Source organism: Candoia aspera, chromosome 8, assembly GCF_035149785.1.
Source record: "Candoia aspera isolate rCanAsp1 chromosome 8, rCanAsp1.hap2, whole genome shotgun sequence".
Lineage (NCBI taxonomy): Eukaryota > Metazoa > Chordata > Lepidosauria > Squamata > Boidae > Candoia > Candoia aspera.
The window spans coordinates 69,615,428-69,637,892 of record NC_086160.1 but is presented as its reverse complement, the minus strand read 5'-3'; the positions used below and the strand labels follow the sequence as shown (position 1 = coordinate 69,637,892).

At 45.5% G+C, this 22,465-nt stretch overlaps 1 protein-coding gene across 1 annotated transcript in view; it reads right to left on the bottom strand.

Moving 5' to 3' along the window:
- The window catches only part of SCARB2 (scavenger receptor class B member 2), a 33,917-nt gene extending 11,795 nt beyond the window's left edge, over window positions 1–22,122 (bottom strand). Inside the window, exons 1-10 of the mRNA XM_063310710.1 lie at window positions 21,781–22,122; window positions 20,239–20,393; window positions 17,314–17,461; window positions 10,439–10,627; window positions 7,083–7,174; window positions 6,279–6,398; window positions 5,756–5,934; window positions 5,338–5,456; window positions 2,797–2,870; window positions 1,384–1,435 (exon numbers count right to left, since the gene is read on the bottom strand). Coding sequence (XP_063166780.1) covers window positions 1,384–1,435; window positions 2,797–2,870; window positions 5,338–5,456; window positions 5,756–5,934; window positions 6,279–6,398; window positions 7,083–7,174; window positions 10,439–10,627; window positions 17,314–17,461; window positions 20,239–20,393; window positions 21,781–21,897 — 1,245 coding nt within the window. The 5' untranslated portion in view covers window positions 21,898–22,122. The remainder of the gene's footprint in view (window positions 1–1,383; window positions 1,436–2,796; window positions 2,871–5,337; window positions 5,457–5,755; window positions 5,935–6,278; window positions 6,399–7,082; window positions 7,175–10,438; window positions 10,628–17,313; window positions 17,462–20,238; window positions 20,394–21,780) is intronic.
- Between the last annotated feature and the right edge of the window lie 343 nt (window positions 22,123–22,465).

Here is a 22,465-nt window from a genome sequence, read left to right as displayed (position 1 = left end):
AGGGTCTCCCAGTTTCTGGTTCAGCACCTTAACCATTACACCGAACTGGTTCTCTAGAGTTGTGCTACAACTGAGAAATGTGTTAAAGGAGCAGCTGTATCCAAGCTCTGAGTCAAAAGACCTATGCAGTTGTGGTTCTTTGTGTCTTTGCCTTCTGCAGTGATTATACCCATCAAGGATTAAGAAGGGAGGACAGAAGTTATTTATGCTTTTCCACTCCCAAAATATTCCCTGGAATGTTCTCTCTCTGACTGGCCCAGGTCCCAAACAGGAGAAGAACCCTTGATGTCTGAGAGACAGCACCGTAACACACGCCCAGCAGAGGATGGTCCACTATTGGCCAGGATGGCAAGGACTATGGGAAAGCTGAAACTTCTGCTTCTCAGGAAGGATTTCACAGCAAAGGAGAGATTAACTCAATGGCTTCCACATTCCAGCAGGTACTAAGGCTGCCTCTTTTCTTCTTCCTCCTCCTCCTCCTCCGTTGCTGCTGCTTCATCATCATCATCATCATCATCATCATCTACATTTGTATTTTTTTGTCTTTAGAGTGTGAACCTGCAGAACAGGGACTATCCTATCTTTCACCTTAGGCCGAGGGTAGACAATCGGTGGCTTCTCCAAATCCTAAGGCCCAGAGATCTGCAGAGATTTTAAGGCACCCAAGACACCTGTTTTGCCTATTAATCTCTTTAAATCTGTGTGTGTGTGTGTGTGTGTGTGTGTGCAAAGAGCTTGCAAGAGTCGTGGGAGTGTGGCTGGTGGTGTGGCAATTTTGATATATATAGATATAGGTCTCAAGATTGCAACACCACCAGCCACACCCCCATGACTCTTGCAAGCTCTTTCTTCCTACTAAAAGGACTTCCTCCAGTGGCAAGAATCCACCCCTAGTTTAAGTCTATCAGCAGCAGCAGCAGCAGCAGCAGCAAGTACCACCGTGGGCAGTATACAAGCCACCGCTTATACTTAGTGCCCCGTGACAATCGACAAGCCGCTTGCACTAACGTCCCTGCACGCTTTCTCCTCCCACCCTAAAGGCAGAGCTGTCAAGCCCTCAACAGCAGCGTGTGACCAAGAAAGCCAGATGCTCACCAATCAGGTTTAATGCCAGGAAAAGGGGGCCGGGGCAGGCTAGGCAGGCAAACTCCAACCTTCATCTATGGCTGAGCATATCAGGGCGGGAACTCTGAGGGGTGCTGGATCCTCCTTCTCATGGACTTCCTAATCAGTGGACCGAGGCCTCCTAAGAGTTAAGGCTGAAATGTCCACCTGGTCCTTGTCTGCCACGTTCCAAAAGCCTCCTGCTCCCTTCCCAGATTCAGAGGACACCCTTACAGTAGTCACCAGGGGTGGAGGTGGGGATGTTTGATCAGTGCCTACCTCAGTCATGTACATCACTGGGTAAACCATTCTTCTGATATTCCCCGTTTGGCTAAAATAAGACAAAAATGTAGGTAAAAGCACAGTGTTTTCTGGTGATTCTCAAGGGAATTATCCAACCCCAAGGGAATGTCATGGTGAGGTGTCCCATTAGCCTTCAGGGCTCAGGAAAATAGAATTCAGGTCATCCTTGCTGAGCAACCACAATTGGGACCGGCAACTTGGTCATTAAGCAAAGCAGTCTCTAAGTAAAACTGCAACCATGCTTACAATCTTACTTCAGCTTTCTTTTGCTTGACAGACCTGCGAAGGTCATAAACATGAGGATTGGTCACAAAGTAGTTTCTTCTTCATCACTGTCGTAACTATGGTCACTGTACGAGGCAGTTGCTAAATGAGGACTACCTGTAGTCACTCAGCATGAACCTTTTTGAAATGCAGCCAAGAGACAAATCCCTGGATTATCTCTTTATGGTGAGGCCCTTAACCCGCAGCCCACCCCGCAGAAGCAATCCCCTTCCAGGACTTTCACCCTGGAGGCCCCCCAAGGGCCCCTGAGGTGGGGGATGATGCTATAATATTACCACAGAGGGTGAGGTTGAGATGTTCAGCTCCAATATATTTTTCCTCAGAGGTGGAGGAAAGGGGAGCCATCTTGCCGAGGCTGAGAAATACTGACCTACAGGTAGTCCTCACTTAATGACCATTCATTTAGTGACAGTTCAGACTTACAATGGTGCTGGAAAAACAAACTTACAACTGGTGCTGACACTTATGACTGTCACTGCATCCCCGCGGTCACGTGATTTGGGAACTTGGCAACCAGTTCGCATTTATGACCATTGCAGCATCCCATGGTCATGTGATCACCATTTTGACCTTCCCAGCTGGCTTCTGGCAAGCAAAATCAAAGGGGAACTGCATGATTTGCTTAATGACCACATAGTTTACTTAACACCCACAGTGATTCGCTTAATGACCTCCGGAACAAAGGTTTGCTTAATGACCACTTCGCTTAGCAACTGAAATTCCAGTCTCAATTATGGTCTTTAAGAGAGGACTACCTGTATATGGTAGCCAAATTTACTGCAGCAACATCAAGCACAATTTGACAATCTTATTTGTCTGTGTACTAAATTTATCCCCCCCCCCTTTTTTTTTCATATTAACTGTTTGATCTGATTTGGTTGCTGGTTTTGCTGAGCTTAGATCAAAGAGAGAGACTGTGAAACTAAACAATTGCCTATTTCGTAAGCTAATCTTTCTCCTGAATACATTTCTTGCTGTTTAAATTGACAGATACATAATTTGCATGTATATGCTCCCATTAATTTATACACACATTATTTTTCTGCTTAACGAAATGAATGAATATAAATTAAAACACAGCCAAGCTGTCCAGAAAATACTTACAAAAATTCAGGCAGTGTTTCAACATAAGCATTGACCTGGATTTGTTTGGCTGCTTGCAGTAATGCTCCTGTGAACTGAAAAGAAAAGGGAAGTGTGCTTTCATTTCAAAAATGCTTTATTGGCACAAATCGTTTCAGCCATACTCATCTTACAGATTCAGTGCAAATCTGGTATTCTTGCCTTGGTTATAAGCAGCTACTTCCACCATATCCTTGGCGGAACAGCAGACACAATTGGTAGTACAGTCCCAGATATTGGAATCTGGAGGGGGGTGTCAGCCCTTTGAGGTAGGCCAGACTAAGAAACCAATGCCACGCAGATGTACTGGGGCTGTGAGAATGACCTTGAGGAAGAGGAGAAAGAGTCGCAATCAAGACAGCAGTCAGACAAAAGAAAGCTGAGCCACGGGCAGAGCTGTAATTTGAGAAAGTGACTCAGACTTGAACCTCACTAGTTCTCATGAAGATAAAGACAGGGAGGGAGGAGGCACATTCAGACTTGCAGGATTCTGTCACCATAACCCCATAAAAGTAGTATTAGTATTCATAACTTTGGTTTCCTAGTCTTGTCTATCTCAGAGGGCTGGCAGTAAGTCAGGACTACTTTTATTGTAAGTTATACAGTCCTCGCCTACCGACCATTAAGCTATACAATCCTCACTTAATGACTGTTCTAACAATGGTCTGAAGTTATGACAGCCTCGGAAAAAGTGCTTTATGACCTGTATTCAACTTACAACTGTCATAAACCATCACACCACCCCCGCAGTCATGTGATCAAAATTCAGGCACTCGGCAGCCAGCTCACATTTACAACCAGTTGCAGTGTCCTGCAGTCACATGATTGCGATTTCCAACCCTTTTTTTGCCAGTTTCCAGCAAAAAAGTCCACTGGGGAGGCTGGATTCACTTAATGACCATGGTGATTTGCTTAATGACCATAACATGGTTGTAAAATTGGGTACAGTCACGTGGTGACTCACTTAATGACCCCACTGCTTAACGATCAATTTTCTAGTCCCTATTCTGGTCATTTAAGTGTAAGGAAGAGACTTCCCTTGTAGAAATCCTTGGAGCAAATTAAGTTGTCAAGAGGTATAAATATGCCATGATGTCCATGTTTGGCAAATTCTACTTTTCATTTATGTTGGTCAAGCAGCATAGTTTGAAGTGGGTTTCCATAAACCATAGTTTATTGTTTAATGTAGTAAATACAGTTAAGTATATTTTGTCCTCCAAGAGTCTCTAGTGGCCTTCAAGGGGTGCTGCTCCACAAGTGGCTTGAGACCGTTTTTCAAGTTGGGCTCCCGAGTACGGTTGGGAGTGTTGCTGCTATACCAGCATCCCTGCTGCGTGGCAACCTCACTGCCTGAGCTGCTAGAGGCTGTCTCAGGGCTGGCACTGGAGTTCCCCAGGCTTATGGTTTTGGAGGACTTCAACCTGCCATCCCTGGGGCATGCCTCAGAGGTGGCTCTGGAGTTCATGGCCACCATGGTAGCCATGGGCCTGTGCCAGATTATTCGGGACCCGACTCAAGACAGTTGTCTCACTCCAAACTTGGTTTTCTTGTCGGAGCATTGGCAATGTGATCTGAGGGGAGAGTTAGATCTGTCTCCATTGTCATGGTCAGACCACGCCCTGGTGGCCTTGAGATTCTCTTGTGCTGCCCCCCTCTGCAGGGAGGCAGGGCCCTATTTGATTGGTCTGCCCCCGGCGACTGATGGACCTAGAAGGATTTCAGAGGAAGCTGGGGGTTATACCCAAGGATCTGCTGCACAGTCCTGGTTCTGCCGCCTCGCTTGGGGCGGAGAGGGGAATAGATCTACATGGAGATGGCTGCTATAGACCACTCCTCCCACACTTGGACTACTTTAGATTCTTGTGCCACTTGGACTTGTTTATTTTTTACTTTTATTTATATTATTTATTATTGTAATTTTATACTGTGGATTTTATAATTGTTGTTTTAATCGATTACTGTAAACCGCCCAGAGTACCCCAAAGGGAAGAGATGGGCAGGGACAAATTGGGTAAATAAATAAATAAATAAATAAATTTGATTTATTCATTTGCCTGGGAGTCTTTAATTTGTGGAGTCCTTGGTGCTCTCTGACCCTTCTTGTTTTCTTGCAGATGTTTCATTGCCAGACTAGGCAACATCTTCAGTTTTTAATTTGAATTCCTGCACTGATCAGGAGGCTGGCCTGACTTTCCAGCCTCAGGGGTCCTTTCCAATTCTGGGATTCCACTGACAGTCACCATGTATCAGATGAGTCAGACATTTAGAAAGCCACCGTGATAAAATGCAGAGGAGAGAATTAGCAGGCCTGGGGAGGACAATCAAGCCCATGAACTCACAAAAAACAGTCCAAATAAAACACTGGAGCTGGATCCCGTAACCCCCCGATTAGAGTTTTGCATTACATATGAACCAGGATGCTCCACTTGCTCATACTTAAAAAAAAAAAGCTTGACTTTGTATTCTGTGCCCATGCAGCGGATGAAATAAATGATTTTGAGGTCAACAGAAATACAGACTTACTGGGTTAACATCAAGAAACGGCTCATGTTTCTCTTTATTTGGATGCATGCCATCCACAGCGTTGATGTACATGGCTTCGGAGTGGTAGAAATGTGGGAGCGATAAAAATATTGGTGCACCTGTAACAACAGTAACTATTAAAAATGAACAAACAAGGAACCACAAGCCACCCACGTATTTTAAAATACCTCCCATAGACATGACCAGATTTCAGGATCATTTTTCAAACATAGCATGTTGAAATTCATGCTATCACGGTCATTCATAGATTTGTTAAAAATCAGGTAACTAATACTATCAAAATTTCTGTAATACTAGCTGGCAATTATAGAGCACGTTTTTTTCAGCCATCTTGGCTGGAAGTAAAAGAACTTGTAAGGACTGATACTTGGCTGCCTCTGATTTGTGACTCACTAACCGTTTTTGCAAGCTGTGACATTCAGGATTCCTGACCCTTGACAGTTTCCTGCAGGTACACAAAACCCAGCGTTGTCTGGGTTAACCGAGACATTGGCAAAGACTGTCAAGGGAGGTATAAACCGGTACGCTGGGACTCCCAAAACGGTCAACTCTTTCTCAAAGTTTAGATATATAGATCTGGAAAAGAAAGAATGAACACAAAAAATCTGCTTTTACTAAGACACATACATTTGCAGAGAAAACTCAGGTTCATACATTATATGAAGTTTGTTTTAAGCCACAGTGGCTTGAGTGCACACAACACACTAAGCCTTAAATCATGATTTACAACCCACAATGGCTGCATTCACTGGACACAGGGAACTGGGATGGGGAATTCTTTTACAATAGTAGAAAATATGACCTTAGGAGTTCAAGCAGACCACAAATTGTCCAGCATGATCGAATACTGCAAGCTATTATTACGTGCCGAAATGAACTTGTCCACCCCAGAATTCCAGGCAGCGCTTCCCACCACTCACCTACAGAAATCTGAAGAGAAGATATAGAGGGTTTCATCTTTGCTGATCAGTGGGTGGAAAGTACCTCCATCTGTTCCATTTATCATATTACAGCTGGGTGACGTCCACCAGTTTAGCTTCCTGTCATGAGAAAAGATCGGAAGGAATCGAGGGTTCATTTTACAACATAAAGGGAACTCCTGCCAGATCAAATCTGAGGCCTGTTTCATTCAGGATCTGGTATTTCTCCATGGAAGTGCCCGATCCACTTTCAAAACAATCCTGCCCAACATCTTGTGAAAGCAAGGTCTGCACTGTAATTATGGACTTGAACTTTTCAGGACACAGACCATAAGCCGGCGTTTCTCAACCTCGGCAACTTTAAGATGTGTGGATTTCGACTCCCAGAATTCCCCAGTCAGCACGTCCACACGTCTTAAAGTCGTCGAGGTTGAGAAACAGTGCAATAAACATCTGGTAAAGACTCATACAAAATCGCTTAGGGCAAATTCTTCCCCAACCTGCCAAAAGATAGAGGTGATGTTTCTTCAAGCAACCTCCTGCTTTTTCCTTACTTAATCAAGAGGCACTGAGGAAGAAATAATTCTTATCAAGACTGAGCCTGGAGAAAGGAGTTTTAGCCCGTGGATCCTGAACTATCTAAATTTTTTCCCACACAAGCTGTTAAAACTGCTGGGGAGGTGTGAATCCACTAGCGCCAATGGAGCATTTCGCAACAGGGAGTTCAAAGTACTAGGGCAAGACGCAGGCCCTGCCACAGAGATAAAAAGATACCAGGGAAGAAGGAAGAAAAGTGAGCATTACCTTTTCCCTTGCCACTCAATTATTTTTGTGAAGTCGAGGTAGTTGTTTTCTCCACTTAGCATGATGTATTCACCGTCACTGGTCCCGTTTGTCTAGGGAGGAAAAAAAAAAAAAACACACAAGAAAGGGCTCTTACTTTCAGGCAGCTTTTGCAAATGGTTCCAAACTGGAATAAAGTAGCACACAGGACTTTTTTGACGCCTCTTCCTATTACAAGGAACATTAATGCTCTGAGTCCTTAACAAGCCGGCACCAATTAACAACTATTCTCCTTGCACTGATATTTTAAATTAATTTTTGTTTTAAAAAGGGACACTCACAGGCTGCCAAACAAAGAACCAGCCTAAAGTGCAAACTGGATCCCCATGGAGGTTTCAGATAGATCCCTTGGACATTTTTAGAACATGTAAGGCTGGGGAACTCCAAGCCAATGGTTTGTTTGAAAGCATTCCCCCCCAGGAAGAAAAGAGAAAGTAAGAGCACCCTGGCCTGCTAGAGGGGGTGGCAGGGACCCCCCTCCCCCATACATTTTCTGCTGGGTGTTCTGTGATTGACCCCTCCCACTATCAACACTATTTTTAAGTTCACCCACACCTGCTCCCAACATTCCACGTGTATTCTTGCCCAAAACAGTTGAGGATGACTATTTGATGAAGGGGCTACCTCATGAATGCTATTACAGATAATCCTTGCTTAATGACCATAATTGGGACTGGAATTTCGGTTGCTAAGTGAAGCAGTCATTAAGCAACCCCGACCCAATTTTACGACCTTTTTGTGGTGGTCGTTAAATGAATCACTTGGAGTGTTAAACAAACCACATGGTTGTTAAGAAAATCACACAGTCACCCACTGATTTTGTTTGCCAGAAGCCAGCCAAGAAGGTTGAAAATGGCAATCACGTGGCCACAGGATGCTGCGATAGTGTGAGGACTGGTCATAAGTGTGAGGACTGGTCATAAGTCAGTTTTTTCAGCACTATTGTTAAGTCCAAACCATCACTAAATGAATGGTTGTTAAGCAAGGACTGCTTGTATTGCTATGTACACAGTCTTCCAGATAATCCTGGCTGGATTTGGTACTTTTGACTACCAGATCCTTTCCAATGGCCTCAGACAGCTAAAGATACCATCACAATATCTGTGCTCTTCCAGGTAATGCAACTTTTGGAACTGATGAGTTGAGATTCTATCCATTCCTACTGTGCCCAAGTGCTTTTCTAGATCTTTTGGTATGCCACCAAACCCACCAACCACTACTGACACCACTACTATTTCCTTTTTCCACATTTGCTCAATCTCTATTTGAAGGGCTTTATATGATGATGATGATTCATTCAAGAACAACACAGTACAAAGAACAAACAGAATAAAATCACATCTTTGACATGTCTGAAAATTCAGCCAGGAGCCTAGGAGTTATCCAAGTGATATCTTAACAGATAATGTCTGTCCAGCAGGATGGAGTTTTGTAATTTTGCAGTTCACATAGCTGAAATACTGACTCCTTGTAAACATTTATTTAATCTGTTTGTTATTCCACCTAGTGTGCCAATAACTATAGGGGCAATGGCACAAGATCTTTTCCACAGTCCACCTATTTTAATGGTTAGAGCTGTACATTTTGTAATTTTTTCCAATTCTTTTTCCTCAATTCTGCTGTCTCTGGATATAAACACCTCTATAAAAGTAACTCCTTTCTTTTCAGAAAAACTCCGCTTTAAAAGAAACTCCTTTTCTTTATCCAGTGTGATGTGTTCTAGAGGCCAATCAGTTTGTATGCAAAAATCCCATAAAAATGTAACATCATCATTTTCAACTTCTTCCATTTGTGACCATAACACATTCAGAAAACTCAGAATAACAATAACAACAACAGCAGCAGCAGCCACCAAGGACCATAAAAGGAGGCACAAGGATATGAGTTCTCTGGAAGAGAGCTGGAATTCAAGCTTATTTTTTCCTCCAGTGGGAAACATACATACATACATACATACATTTATTTATTTTACATTTATAACTGTCATAAACCTCCTGGAAGTATAATGCATCTACTTTATTTTGCTTCCTCACAAAATATCCTGTGCCAAAAGAGACTGGCAAGCAAGCTGTCCTCTGCCCTCTTAAGGATAATCTTTTGAGGAAAAAAAGACAGTGGCAATCAGCTCTCTGAAGAGCTGCTGTTGATTATTCTCAGTTAAAAGAGACAGGGAACAGCACTGAGATGGCAACAAGCAGAATGTCTAGGAGAGATTGGAGTCTATTAGAGCAACGGACAAGTGCAGCAGAATTTAATCACAACCCTGTTTAAAAAGTAGCAGGAGCAACAATCCTGAAGCAATAGGCACCTGGAGCACCCAAGACTGCCTAGATAAGCATTTTCATGCTCTCCAGTATAAAAATAGGTTAGGACAGGATTTCAGTGGAAACCTGAGGAAGGAAAAAACAGTGCAAAGCTGCACTGTATACAGGTAGTCCTCGGTTAATGATGGTAATTGGGACCAGAATTTCGGTCGCTAAGTGATGCAGTTGTAAAGCACGATGTCTTTTGATGGCATTGCTTAGTGACAATCATAGCAGTCCCCATTGCCGTTGCTAAGCAATTACCGCAGGTCATTAAGCGAGGCCCTCCTCACAACTTCCTGCCGGCTTCTGACAAGCAAAGTTAACGGAGAAGCCGGCAGGAAGTTGCAAGTCCTGGGTGGCTCGCAAGCAGGCCAGCATGTGGGTAAGTGGTTGTTGCCGTGTGGCGCAAGCACGAGCAGGTAGCTGCTGCCGGGGGTGGGAAGGTGCGCAAGTTGCCTTCCGCTCCGCTGCCCTGCCACCCTCTACTGACCTCGGCCATCTTCTTCCTTTCCTTGCTGAGGTGCGCCCAGCCTTGTTAGTTCCTGCCACTGGATGTTTGGATTTGTATGTCTTAGTGTGCATTTGCGCTCAACTAATGTAAACTGCCAAGAGACTGTTTTGACTGAAACTGGCAGAAATGTGAAAAACACATAAACAATTAGATTTTTTCCCACGTTGCCTGCTTCTTTTTGTTAATTTCTCCTTTTTTCAGATAGATTACACAGAAGGAAGGGGGGTAAATAGCAAACTTGATGAGTGGAATTCTGCAGGGCAGTACATCTCCTTGGCTCATGTCTCCTTGTGCCTTTTTGAAATGGAAGGTTGCAGACGACCTATAGCAAAGGGTGTAGCTGGGAACGTGACTATGTTTACTGGGGCAAATCAACACGCGAGCTAGGCGAACTTTCAGTCTTGTTCTGCTGTGGAGCAGCCAGCGAAGGAGAACGTGCACCAACCAAAAGCAAAGACATGAGGGGAGGTCCAGCCCACCCTTGAGGACAACAACTTTACCTTTGTTAAATAGCCAAATACTGGATCGACGCTGGGGAGAAATTTGTGGACCGCCTGGAGAAATTTGTCCGTGTATCCCCATAGAAGCTCTTGAACAGTGTGCATTGGGAACATGTCTTCTTGGTAGATTATAAGCATTAACTCTGCAGGCAAATGGAAAGGAGTTCTCCTAGCCAAATTCATGGCCACCTGACATGAAGCAAAAAACAAAGATGTTAAGATGCTCTTTTATTTATTTATTTATTTATTTATTTAATTTATATCACCGCCCATCTCCCCCAATGGGGGACTCTGGGCGGTTTACAATAAATAGCATTAAAAACATAGCCACATAAAAATTACATTAAAATATACATAAAAACAAATGTAAAATCCAAGTGGAGATGGAACACAATCACTAAGCGGTGCTATGATGCCAGCCATCCCCAGGTGGAGCTATCACTCTCCCCCTCCCAAGCAAGGCGGCAGAACCAGGTCTTCAGTTTCTTCCGGAAGTCCGAGAACGAGGAAACCCGTCTCGACTCTGGGGGCAAGATGTTCCAAAGGGCGGGCGCCACTGCAGAGAAGGCTCACCTCCTGGACCCCACTAGATGAAATTCCTTTACTATTGGGGTCCGTAGCATGCCCTCCCTGCCTGACCAGGTGAGACAGATCAATGTTATGGGGACGAGACGGTCCCTCAGGTACCCTGGTCCCATGCCATGTAGGGCTTTAAAGGTGATAACCAATACCTTGAATTGGACCCAGAAGCAAACTGGTACCCAATGCAGCTCACGCAGCAGAGGTATCACATGGGCTGATTTTACAGCCCCGATAACTGTCTGCGCAGCCGCATTCTGGACCAGCTGAAGCTTCCGAATACTTTTCAAGGGTAGCCCCATGTAGAGCGCATTACAGTAGTCTATATGGGAGATGACAAGGGCATGAGTGACTGTTTGGACGGCATTTCAGTCCAGGACTGGGCGTAGCTGGCGCACCACCCGAAGATGTGCAAAGGCCCTCCTGGCTGCGACTGCCACCTGCTCTTCAAGCAGGAGTCACGAGTCCAGGAGGACCTCCAAGTTCCACATGGGTTCCGAATGGGGCAGTGCCACCCCATCCAGAACCAAAGATGACAACTTTGGAGCCATTAATCCACAGCCACTGGAGGAGGAGCCATTAATCCACAGCCACTCTGTCTTACCAGGGTTCAGTTGAAGCCTGTTGTTCCCCATCCAGGCCCCCACAGCCCCCAGGCACCTGGAAAGGGTGGAGACCGCATCACTTACTTCACTCGGGATGGAGATACATAACTGGGTATCATCAGCATATTGATAATTATTATTATTTGTTTTATTGTCGCAACCCGTAGGGTATAACGATAGACGTTTATCAGTTATTTATCAGTTATACTATAAAAACACAAAAATATAACTGATGGGCAGAGTTCAGTTTATCAGGGTTTAAAAAGTACCCATTAACCATAGTTTAAGAAGCTGCAATTCAAACCAAAAGAAGCTAGCTTTACAAATGGAGTGAAGATGATGTCACTGAGCTGCTTCATGGACAAAACACCAGATGAATGGTTGTCTTCTGAGCTTCCAATACACATTCAGTTTTATGGTGATCTGGCTTTTATTGGAAGGAGAAGACATTCCTGTCCCAAACTTTAGCCCTATCTATTCCGCATGGCAACAGTTCTTTTCTGGATGAAGACGGGGGAAGCTAAAATCTTCTGCACGCAGGATGTCTGTAAAATTACCAACCCCAGCTAATCCTTTTTATTTTCTAAATGCAACTTCCCTCTTTTATTTTCTAAAAGAAACCTTGCTTAGAAAGGAAGTCATTAAAATGTTCCCTGCATTTTAGCTGTGAAAAATATACAGGTAGTCCTCGAGTTACGACCATTTGTTCAGTGACCATTCAAAGTTACGGTGGCGCTGAACAAAGGGACTTACGACCAGTTTCCAAAGTTATGGCCGTTGCAGTGCCCCCACAGTCACATGATTAAAATCCAGGTGCTAGGCAGACCTCACAACCACAGGAGCACTTCAACTCCCCCTGCTCGCCTATCGCCCCACCTTTGTCCTTTTGGCCCCCTGCACTCCATGGCCCCTGCCACCCTAGCCAACCTTTGCCGTCTTCTTGCTCCTGCTGCTGACCAAGCATGCTCAGCCTAGCCCTTCGCGAGACACATGGCAGTTTCCTTGCAAGGCCTGGGGAAGGTGGCCTCATGTGGCCAGCAGCTGTGTTGTGAAGGGCCACGGCAGGCACGCCTTGTCAGCAGTGGGAGCAAGAAGATGGCAAAGGTCAGCTGGGGCTGCGGAGCACAGGGTGGCAAGGGCAACTGCGGCTGGAACTGGGCTGGGGCGGCTGAGGCTTCCTGGGGTGGCTATGGTTTGCGCTGCACTGCAACTCATGGGCTTCTTGCAGCCCCAGAGCTGTGTCATGCCAAGAAGCCCCTGGGCTGCAGGGTGGCAAGCAGCCCCAAAGCCACATGCAAGGCAGGATTCAGGGCAGCCAAAAGGGCAGAGATGGGGGGAAAATAGGTGGGTGAGGGAATTGGAGGCAGTCCTTTACCTTACTGATGCTTGGGGCTTGGAGGGACCCAGCCCAGAATGGCTTAAATCGGGGTGGGCCCTTGGCTAACAACTGGTGGGATTCTGTTAACGGCGGCAACGGGGAGTGCTGGGATTGCTGTCACTAAGCGATGTGGTCATGTGGCATCACGCTTTATAACCACATCGCTTAAGTGATAGGAATTCCAGTACCAACTACCGTTGTAACTTGAGGGCTACCTGGACCAACTTCACCAATTAATTGTCAAGCAATGAATGCCAATTAGCTTTGCAGAAGTTCTACACAGATCAAGGAAGGACAGGAGGGAGGGAGGGAGGGAGGAAGGAAGGAAATTGACTACATACTCCACATCTGAATTTGTATCAAAACACCCACTGGTCAGTGATGTAAAAACTGCATCTTAGTCACTTCCTGCAGAGGCAACCATCTATGACCAACTTTGGCATGAAATAACTCCAGTATATCTGGCTGCCATTGCACTACAATCTATATGGCTGGGGAATTCTGGGAGCGGAAGTCCACACATCTTAAAGTTGCCAAGTTTGAAAAACACTGCTCTAGAATCTCTTAACATTGTTGTCTCCCGTTGTCTATCCTCATCATTCAGTTCTAGTGCTCCTGAGCCTGGGTGGGGCTTGAATTTTCTTACACAGTTTTCAAGAACTAGTTTAAATGCATCTCCTGTCACTGCTTATCTAGCCTAACCAGTGACAAAAACTGCTTATACCATGCTTCTCCAACTCGTATCCTTCAAGATGTGTTAGGATTACAATTTCTGCCCCAGCCTGTTCAGCAAATAAACTTCCTAGGCATTCTGAGAGTTACACTCACCTCACACCTGGAGAGCATCAGAGAAGGAAAGGCTGATTTAGATCAACCGGCCCTTCACTGCTGTTTTATTGGAAGGAGTCTGGTAGCACATTTTCCAGCTAACAGATTTTATTAAAAAGCATGTTGCTCCTTCCCCTCTGATTCAGAAAGGGGCAAAAAGGTGCAGCATTTTTTTCAATAGCAGAAAAACTTACTGAGTTGGGGACCGCTATCAGCTACCAGATGGACCTGACCGCCAAGAGCAGCGGGTGGGACTAAGTTCTGCCTTCCCTGAAAGAGCATAAGAAGAGCCCTGCCAAGTGTCTACTTGTCCAGTCCTCTGTTTTCACAATGCTCATTTAGATGCCTTCAGGAGGGAAGGAACACCTTTCTTCATCAAGTACTAAAAGGCACACTGATCCCGTATTTCAGGCTTTAACTATGGGCATTTGTATTCAAGTTTCCTGAAGCCTATTCCCATGCTTGTTTTATTTTTCCTAAGACAAAGTCCCCCAAACGCTGCAACTCTTCTCAAAGAGGAATGTAGTTGCTCTTTTTTGTACTTTGTCAACCATTCTCATAATAGTGATTACAGCATCTTCACTGCATTACTTAGCCATAGTTGAAGTGATGTATGGCCTGTGTACCTTACTGTGTTTTGGCACAGCAGTGTTTGGATGACTCCAGAAGATGCGATAAATTCCTACTGCAGGAATGATCCAGGGTGTAGTAACCAGTATGACACAGAGTACAGGTAGTCCTCGTTTAATGACCACAACTGGGATCGGAATTTTGGTTGCTAATCAAAGTGGTCATTAAGTGAATACGACCCAATTTTACAACCTTTTTTGTGGTGGCCGTTAAGCGAAATCACGACGGGCATTAAGCAAACCACATGGTCATTAAGCAAATCATGCCATTCCCCATTAATTTTGCTTGCCAGAAGCCAGCCAGGAAGGGCGGAAATGGTGATCATGTGACCATGGGACACTGCAACAGTCATAAATGCAAACCAGTTGCCAAGCACCCAAATCATGATCATGTGACCGCAGGGACAGTGTGACAGTTTTAAGAGTGAGGACCAGTTGTAAATCGGTTTTTCAGCACCATCATTAAGTCTGAACTGTCAGAAACCAGGAGGCTGTGAGTTCTAGTTCCGCCTTAGGCATGAAAGCCGGCTGGGTGACCTAGGGCCAGTCCATCTCTCTCAGCCCAAGAGCCAATCAGGTGTGGTATGAGAGTTCTAGTCCCGCCTTGGGCACAAAAGCCGGCTGGGTGACCTTGGGCCAGTCCCTCTCTCTCAGCCCAAGAGCCAATCAGGCATGGTATGAGAGTTCTAGTCCCGCCTTGGGCACAAAAGCCGGCTGGGTGACCTTGGGCCAGTCCCTCTCTCTCAGCCCAAGAGCCAATCAGGCATGGTATGAGAGTTCTAGTCCCACCTTGGGCACAAAAGCTGGCTGGGTGACCTTGGGCCAGTCCCTCTCTCTCAGCCCAAGAGCCAATCAGGCATGCTATGAGAGTTCTAGTCCCGCCTCAGGCATGAAAGCCGGCTGGGTGACCTTGGGCCAGTCCCTCTCTCTCAGCCCAACTCACCTCACAGGGTTGTTGCTGTAGGGAAAATAGGAGGAGGAAGGAATATTAGGTATGTTCGCCACCTTGAGTTATTTATAAAAATAATAAAGGTGGGATAAAAATAGAAAAAACGATTGTTAAGCAAGGAATACCTGTTGTCCAAATGAAACTGCATTCTTTAATTTTGATTCCTTTTGAAATGATGCCCATCACAGAATTTAGGCTTTTTCATAGGAGCCCCAACTCCAAGATTCTTCTTCTGGCCAGCCCCTGTCACCTAATCTTTCATGGTCAGGCCCAGGAAGCAGCTGGCATCAGTTGGAGAACAGCTACGTTATTCAGCCCAGAGGGTTAAGTGAAACCTCAAATCACTGACCATAAAAAACTCACAGCCCAAGTGCTTGCAACACTTAGAACAGATAATAGCAAAGCTTTTTTGCACAAGGGAGGATAATATGCTGCTTGAATGCCCTGCTTCTCTGATCTCGTCAGCCCCACTAGGTAGACCAGACCATGAAATCAACTCCACAGGAAGGCTAAAACTACTTTTGTTGAGATTGGCTATAATCGCAGAATCTTGCAAGTCTGATTGTGTTCTTCCTCCTCCTCCTCCTCCTCCTCCTCCTCCTCCTCCTCCTCCTTATCGTTCAATGAATTAGGGAGGTATCTGACTGAGCTACTTCTGAATGTTATCTGGATGTTCTGGACTTAAAGTATGTTTTGGCCCCTTTTGCCTAGGCAACAGCTTCTGCATATCTCCATCATGGTTATCTTCCTTACTCTCTAGACTTCACGTTTCAAGACTGATTCCCACACCATAGTGTTTCTGCTCCCAGTCTTTCACAAAAGCAGCTTGAAGGTGACTTCACAATGTCAAGAAAATGCAGAGAACACCAAGGGATAGTCAATGTTCACCCTCCAGCTGACCAAAAGGAGAGAGTCGAAGATGCCACAGTCTGGAGCTACCACAGATAAAGGAGCAACAGAACTCCCTTTGCCTCCAGTTTAATGAAACTTGAAATAAAATGAATTGCTAGTCTGCTCCCCCACACCCACTTATGTTGTCTGTTCATCCTGTGGGCATTTATTTGCCAAAAAAATAATAATAAAGAGGTTGATATTAGCATTCTGCAAAGCATTAAAACAAGTTTTGCAATGCTTGGGAGTCTGAATGGAGGACCTTTTTTGAATATTAAAGTAGCCTAGTTGTTTTTTGCCTGATTGCTTCAAAATCTGTTCCCACTTTTCTCTGCATAGTTACTTCACAACATGGCATCTCTTTCAAATGCTTTACTCATCCCTACTTGTGGATAAAATCTACGTACGTGGCTGCTAGGAGACAAAAATGACTTGATAGCACATAATCACCATAATCACTCATCCTTACTTGCTATGATGGGACACCTCTTAGCTGCAAAGATTCCATTCCCCTGTTACATTTAAAAGCTCTTTCACACTTGGATGGTGAAATGACAGCATGTTAGCACTGTTACAAGCAAGCATTTTTTTCCCAATACCAAGGTTGCATGTGGCTAGGGGAAGGGAAATACATCTGAACAACTGCTACAGAAAGCCACTAACAAAGATGCTGAATTTCTGAAGCAGGAAAGAGAGAAAAGTGATGGCCTTGAATTCAGGAGGCAGGAGGTGAGGGCATGACGCTCTCACTACTTAGAAAAAGGCCTGTCTACAACTCTGCAGAGCACAGATTAAAAACCAGTTTTATTTCAATTTCAAATACACCAGAGCACAGCTAGAAATCAATGAGCTCAGCTCTTCAAACAAACCAGAGATAGGTCCAGAAGTTTATGAGCCAGTGCAAAATCCTCACAAGGAAGGGCCCTCATTTAGCCCAGAACCACAGTCAAGCCAATGGATCACACTAAGACTTTTTGGCCTTGCTTTGCCAGCCAGCAGCAAATTTCAAGACTTACCAATGCAGGCATGTTCACAGTCCGGATGTGATCCACTCCTGGGTCACCCACCGACATTTCTCGCTCAAAGAAATAAGTGGTTGGTTGAAAAGAGGACACTTTTGAGCCATTCTCGAGAATATGAACATCTTCTCGGCATTTCCACTCCCTGCCAAAAAGAGCAAGAGAGAAATGCAGTTTCCCACTGCAGCGTTTTCCAAACCAAAGTAATATAAAATTCAACTCTTAGGGGAAGGATTTACCAAGGAGCCTATTGCAATCCTTAAGAGAGGCCTAGAGATTGGCAGAATCTGAGTACAGAAACCAAGTCAGGCTTAGGGACTTCTCTGGTAACTCCTTCCATCACTTTATATCAGTGTTTCTCACAGTTGGCAACTTTAAGATGTGTGGACTTCAACTCCCAAAATTCCCCAGATATCATGGCTGTCTGGGGAATTCTGGGAGTTGAAGTCCACACATCTTAAGGTTGCCAACGTTGAGAAACACTGATTCAAACTAAGAGCCATCTGTTTGCCAGCCCTATTAAGAAAGCATTAATTAGAGAGCATAGGAGAAACTGATGGTGCAAAGATTACTTCAGATGCTGACTGCAGTCAGGAAATCAGAAGACGTTTAATCCTTGGGAGGAGAGCAATGACAAATCTCAATAAAATAGTGAAGAGCAGAGACATCACACTGACAACAAAGGTCTGCATAGTTAAAGCAATGGTGTTCCCCATAGTAACAAATGGCTGCGAGAGCTGGACCATAAGGAAGGCTGAGAGAAGGAGGATAGATGCTTTTGAACTGTGGTGTTGGAGGAAAATCCTGAGAGTGCCTTGGACTGCAAGAAGATCAAACCAGTCCATCCTCCAGGAAATTAAGCCAGACTGCTCACTTGAGGGAACGATATTAAAGGCAAAACTGAAATACTTTGGCCACATCGTGAGAAGACAGGACACCCTGGAGAAGATGCTGATGCTAGGGAGAGTGGAGGGCAAAAGGAAGAGGGGCCGACCAAGGGCAAGGTGGATGGATGATATTCTGGAGGTGACGGACTCGTCCCTGGGGGAGCTGGGGGTGTTGACAACCAACAGGAAGCTCCGGTGTGGGCTGGTCCATGAAGTCACGAAGAGTCGGAAGCGACTGAACGAATCAACAACAACAAGGAGAAACTGAGGAAGGAGTGCAAGCATCCCAGGTTAACCGGAAGCAATTGGAAATGCTTGCCAAATTCTGGAAGGCAGTTGTAGTTCTTTTTCTTTCTCCTCCAAACATGCCCTTTTTGCTTCCATCTCAGTCCAACCCAGCAAAGCTGCCTGCAAGGATCAGTTGCTGGTCGTGCAAGATCTTAACAAGTGAGTGATGAAACACTACAGTCCCAGTCCAGAACTGGGAAGAAGGGAGTATGTCTGAGGCATCATTAAGCAACTACTTTTCACACTTAAAGTTTCTGAGACACAGGACCTTTCACTGAGACCCTGTTTTCAGTGGCAGAAATGCATTATTTTTCTCCCGATTACTGCCATCACTGGGGAAAACAAGCTACCCAAATAAATCTATAGTCACATTGTTCACATATAAAACAAATACTGTACCTATTTTCCCCCCAACACACACACATTCCATCTTTGATTTATCAAAAAGCATCCAATTCAGCAGTTCCCAACACATTTATGAAGCTATGAATTACTTATTTGCTCACATACATAGCTCCTCTGGAGGTACATCCAGTCAGTTTTCTACCTAAACGACACTGAGCATCCAAAAAGCTCAGATTTTAACTGATACCCCCCTTTTCCTAACAGAACCTCAATAACATTTATTTGAGTAAATGGGCAGTCTTGAAGGTACTGTTTTTTTCAACCGAGGTTCCCTATTTTTAAAAATCTCTGTTCAACTTTGCAGACAAAATATGACAACAACAAGCCCAGAAACTCCCTTCGAACACAATGTTGAGAGAAAGCCAACTTTCATTTTAAAAGAATGCCGCTTTCTAGCCCTGACGTTTTCCAAAAGCAAGGGCAATGCCTGGTTAAAAGTTGAAAAGCTTGTGGAGGAAATGATTACAATTAGTGAGATTCTGGATGACTTTATTCTCTCCACCCATAATTGTTGGAGGCAAAAGAAATGATAAAAAAAAGACCCAGCAAATATATGAAAATGTTCCTGTTTATATATTTTGCATAGCTAATGAATGTTACTTGACAAAGAATGTAGTCATCTCCTCACTCCCCAGCAGAGCAGCATAAGCAAAAAGCAGCATAAGCATAAAGGGCTGTTCAAGCTTGCCAAACAAAGGAAGCTTCAGTTCCCTGCATCTCCCTTTGAGCATCAGACCAGAAGAAATTCAATCTCGCCCTGCCTTGGCAAGTCAGAGCAAAGCACAATACCTTAACAAGGTGGAGAAACCTGTCTACAGAAGAAGACCTTGCCACTCCTTGAAAGACTGGCAACTGCAGGAGATCATCCATCCATCCCCTTTTAGCTTGCATGGCTGCATTTGTATCCTGCAGCTGAAGAAAAGGCATGAGGACTCAACACAAGAGGCTCTCCCGGGTTTCATTCAGGAGACTTAGAGGCACCAGGGGTTGAACTTGAGACCTTCTGCCCATTTTTTTACCACTGAGAATTGCCCATGGTTCTTCTCCAGCTCCCACTGAAATCACAACCAGTTCTGAAAATATGGTATGAGCCTCTCCTCCATTCCTGGTTACTGAGAATCTAGCCCAGAATGCTCTCTGCTATATCACCACATATTTTACATCCATGAGGGCTAGAAACATGCCTTTTACAAACCCCATCTCTACAGTTTACCTCTTTCTTTGGGCAAGCAAAAGCTCACAAGTGCTTCCAAACATCCCCTTCCTTCCTGGGAACCTTCGGCTGGAAATCTTCTCCCCTAAACCGTCTGCGTAAGGTTGAAAATGAAGCAAGTCAAATTACCTGTATGTGTATGGCCCAATTTCCTTGACGATAGGAATTTCACCTTGAAGTACTTCCAAAGGATTAGTCAAGTTAAAAAAATAGATCTGCAGGAGAAGTGATGGAGGGTTCTCCCAGATTTCCAAAGTTTCTGAACTATTTCTTAACACCGCTACCTAAAGAAGAAAAGGCAAAAAAAAAAAGCTATATACTTCTAGCAAGAGCAGAGAACAGAATTGTACACGAAGGTATTTTGGCAATATCCGTATTTCTAGGGCTCACTGAAATGCAGCAGTGGGAAAATAGATCTACGAAAGCTCCTACAAATTGTGACTCTATGCACAAACCTCACCAGAGAATAAGCTTTCCTTTTTCTTCTAGATACTTTAATTTTCTGCATGTGAAAGTCCCATTCCTCCCAATACAATGGAGCACTCAAAAATCTAATTACGATATCTGACTGACAATAATGAAGGCACCCAAACATTGGTGGCTCCACCATGCCTTTGTAGGCTGAGACGTCAATAAAAACAGGCATTGTGTGGGGGAGAGGAACATACACAGACCTTCCCAATGCTGTGCCCAACAGACAGTTTGCCCGTCTCCTATCGGCCACAGTAACGCAAACAATCAGGGCTGATAGGAGCTGTAGCTTACAGTCTCTGGAGGGAATCATGGATCAGATTTTATGAACTATTTTCTGAGGTTACATCTCTGAATAGCTCTCTACCGCTCTTCGCTTGAAATATAATAATTGTGTCCTTGAAATAATATCATGGATAAGGCAGGCCATTCTTTCCAGACTTGCACTGGTTGTTCATTTCTTGCCCAAATAACTAAGTCCCTGTGGGTGAGTCAGCCACATTTGTGCCCAAAGCTGCAAATTCTAGATCATTTGGTACAAAGATAAACCAAACTCCAAGGTACCCTTGACTTCCCCTATTTTCCATATCTAAATTTAAACTATCAGACCTCCCGAGCCTGTTTGCAACCTCAAGGCCTTGCTATTCCGACCACTTTTATAAGACACCTTTGCTTGGGCCAGGTTTCAGCGGCAGCTGATGCCAATCCCAGCTCTTGCCCTAAAAGTTCATCAAATGCATTTGCTTCTGTCCCAAACAGCTCCTTTGAGACACTTCTCTTTGCTGTGCTCCCGCTATGAAAACCTCACGTTGATTCATACGTGGGCTTTCTCACTTCTGTGAGCTGGAGAGGGGGCATCAAAAAAATACCTGCACCCACAAGTCCGGCTCCCATAACAGGGAGCCCAGCTCGACAGAGGAAACTAGAGTCCAGGGGGCTGGCGAGGTGCCCTGCAGTGGTGCCTTCAAGCAGAAGCTGGACAGGCATCCGTCGGGATGGGGCTGAGCAGGGCACAGATCTCGGCCTGGGGCAGCTGCGCCAGCCATTCTCGGTTGAATGGGGCAGGGAGTTTTCTCCTCCGGGGTCATGGTGGGTGCCTGGTGGGCAGGGAGAGAGGCAGTCCTCCGCTTCTGCGCCCCGCGCTCCTTAAGCGCCCCCGCCGGCAGCCAGCCTGGAAGATGCGCGCGCGCCGCTTCTCACCTGCTTGACTTGGTCGTCCACGAGGTTCTGCATGACGTGGGCCGCCAGGAGGACGATGCTGGCGATCAGCAAGGCCGGCGACAGAATGCCCAGCATGACAAGGCAGAGCCTCTTCATCGCTGCCGGGAGAGGCTCGCCGCAGACTACGGTAGGCCGGAGACTGGAGAGAGCGCCTGGCGACCCCGCCACCCAAGGATGCCAAGCCCAAGAGCGCGGCGGCGGCGGCGCCTCCTCCCCCTCCTCCGCTTCCAAACGGGCACCTCCTGGCCTCAAGGGGCGGAGGAAAGCTGGAACAGGGACCTTCCCTTTCTCCGCTGCTAACTTTCGGTTTCCAAACGGGCTCGGCGCTTGGCGTCTCGGAATGAGCTCAGCCTCGGTCAGCTGGTGGGACGCTGCCTCGCCCTCCTGGCCTCTCTCTCCTCCCCCGCTCCGACGCCGGCTGGGTGGGTGGCCAGCCGGCCTTTCCGCGGAAGCAGCGAACCTGCTTTGTCACCCACTGCCCCGCGGGGGCTGGCAGCGGGCAGCCTTTCCCAGCCTTTTGACCCCGGAGGAACCCTTGGAATATTTTTTTAGGCCCCAAGAAACTCCTACACATTCAGGCTCAAATATAGGCCAGAAGTTACAAAATTATTATGTTCGTTTCATGGGTAAGCCTGTATATATGCATTAACAGTGTTCTTAAACT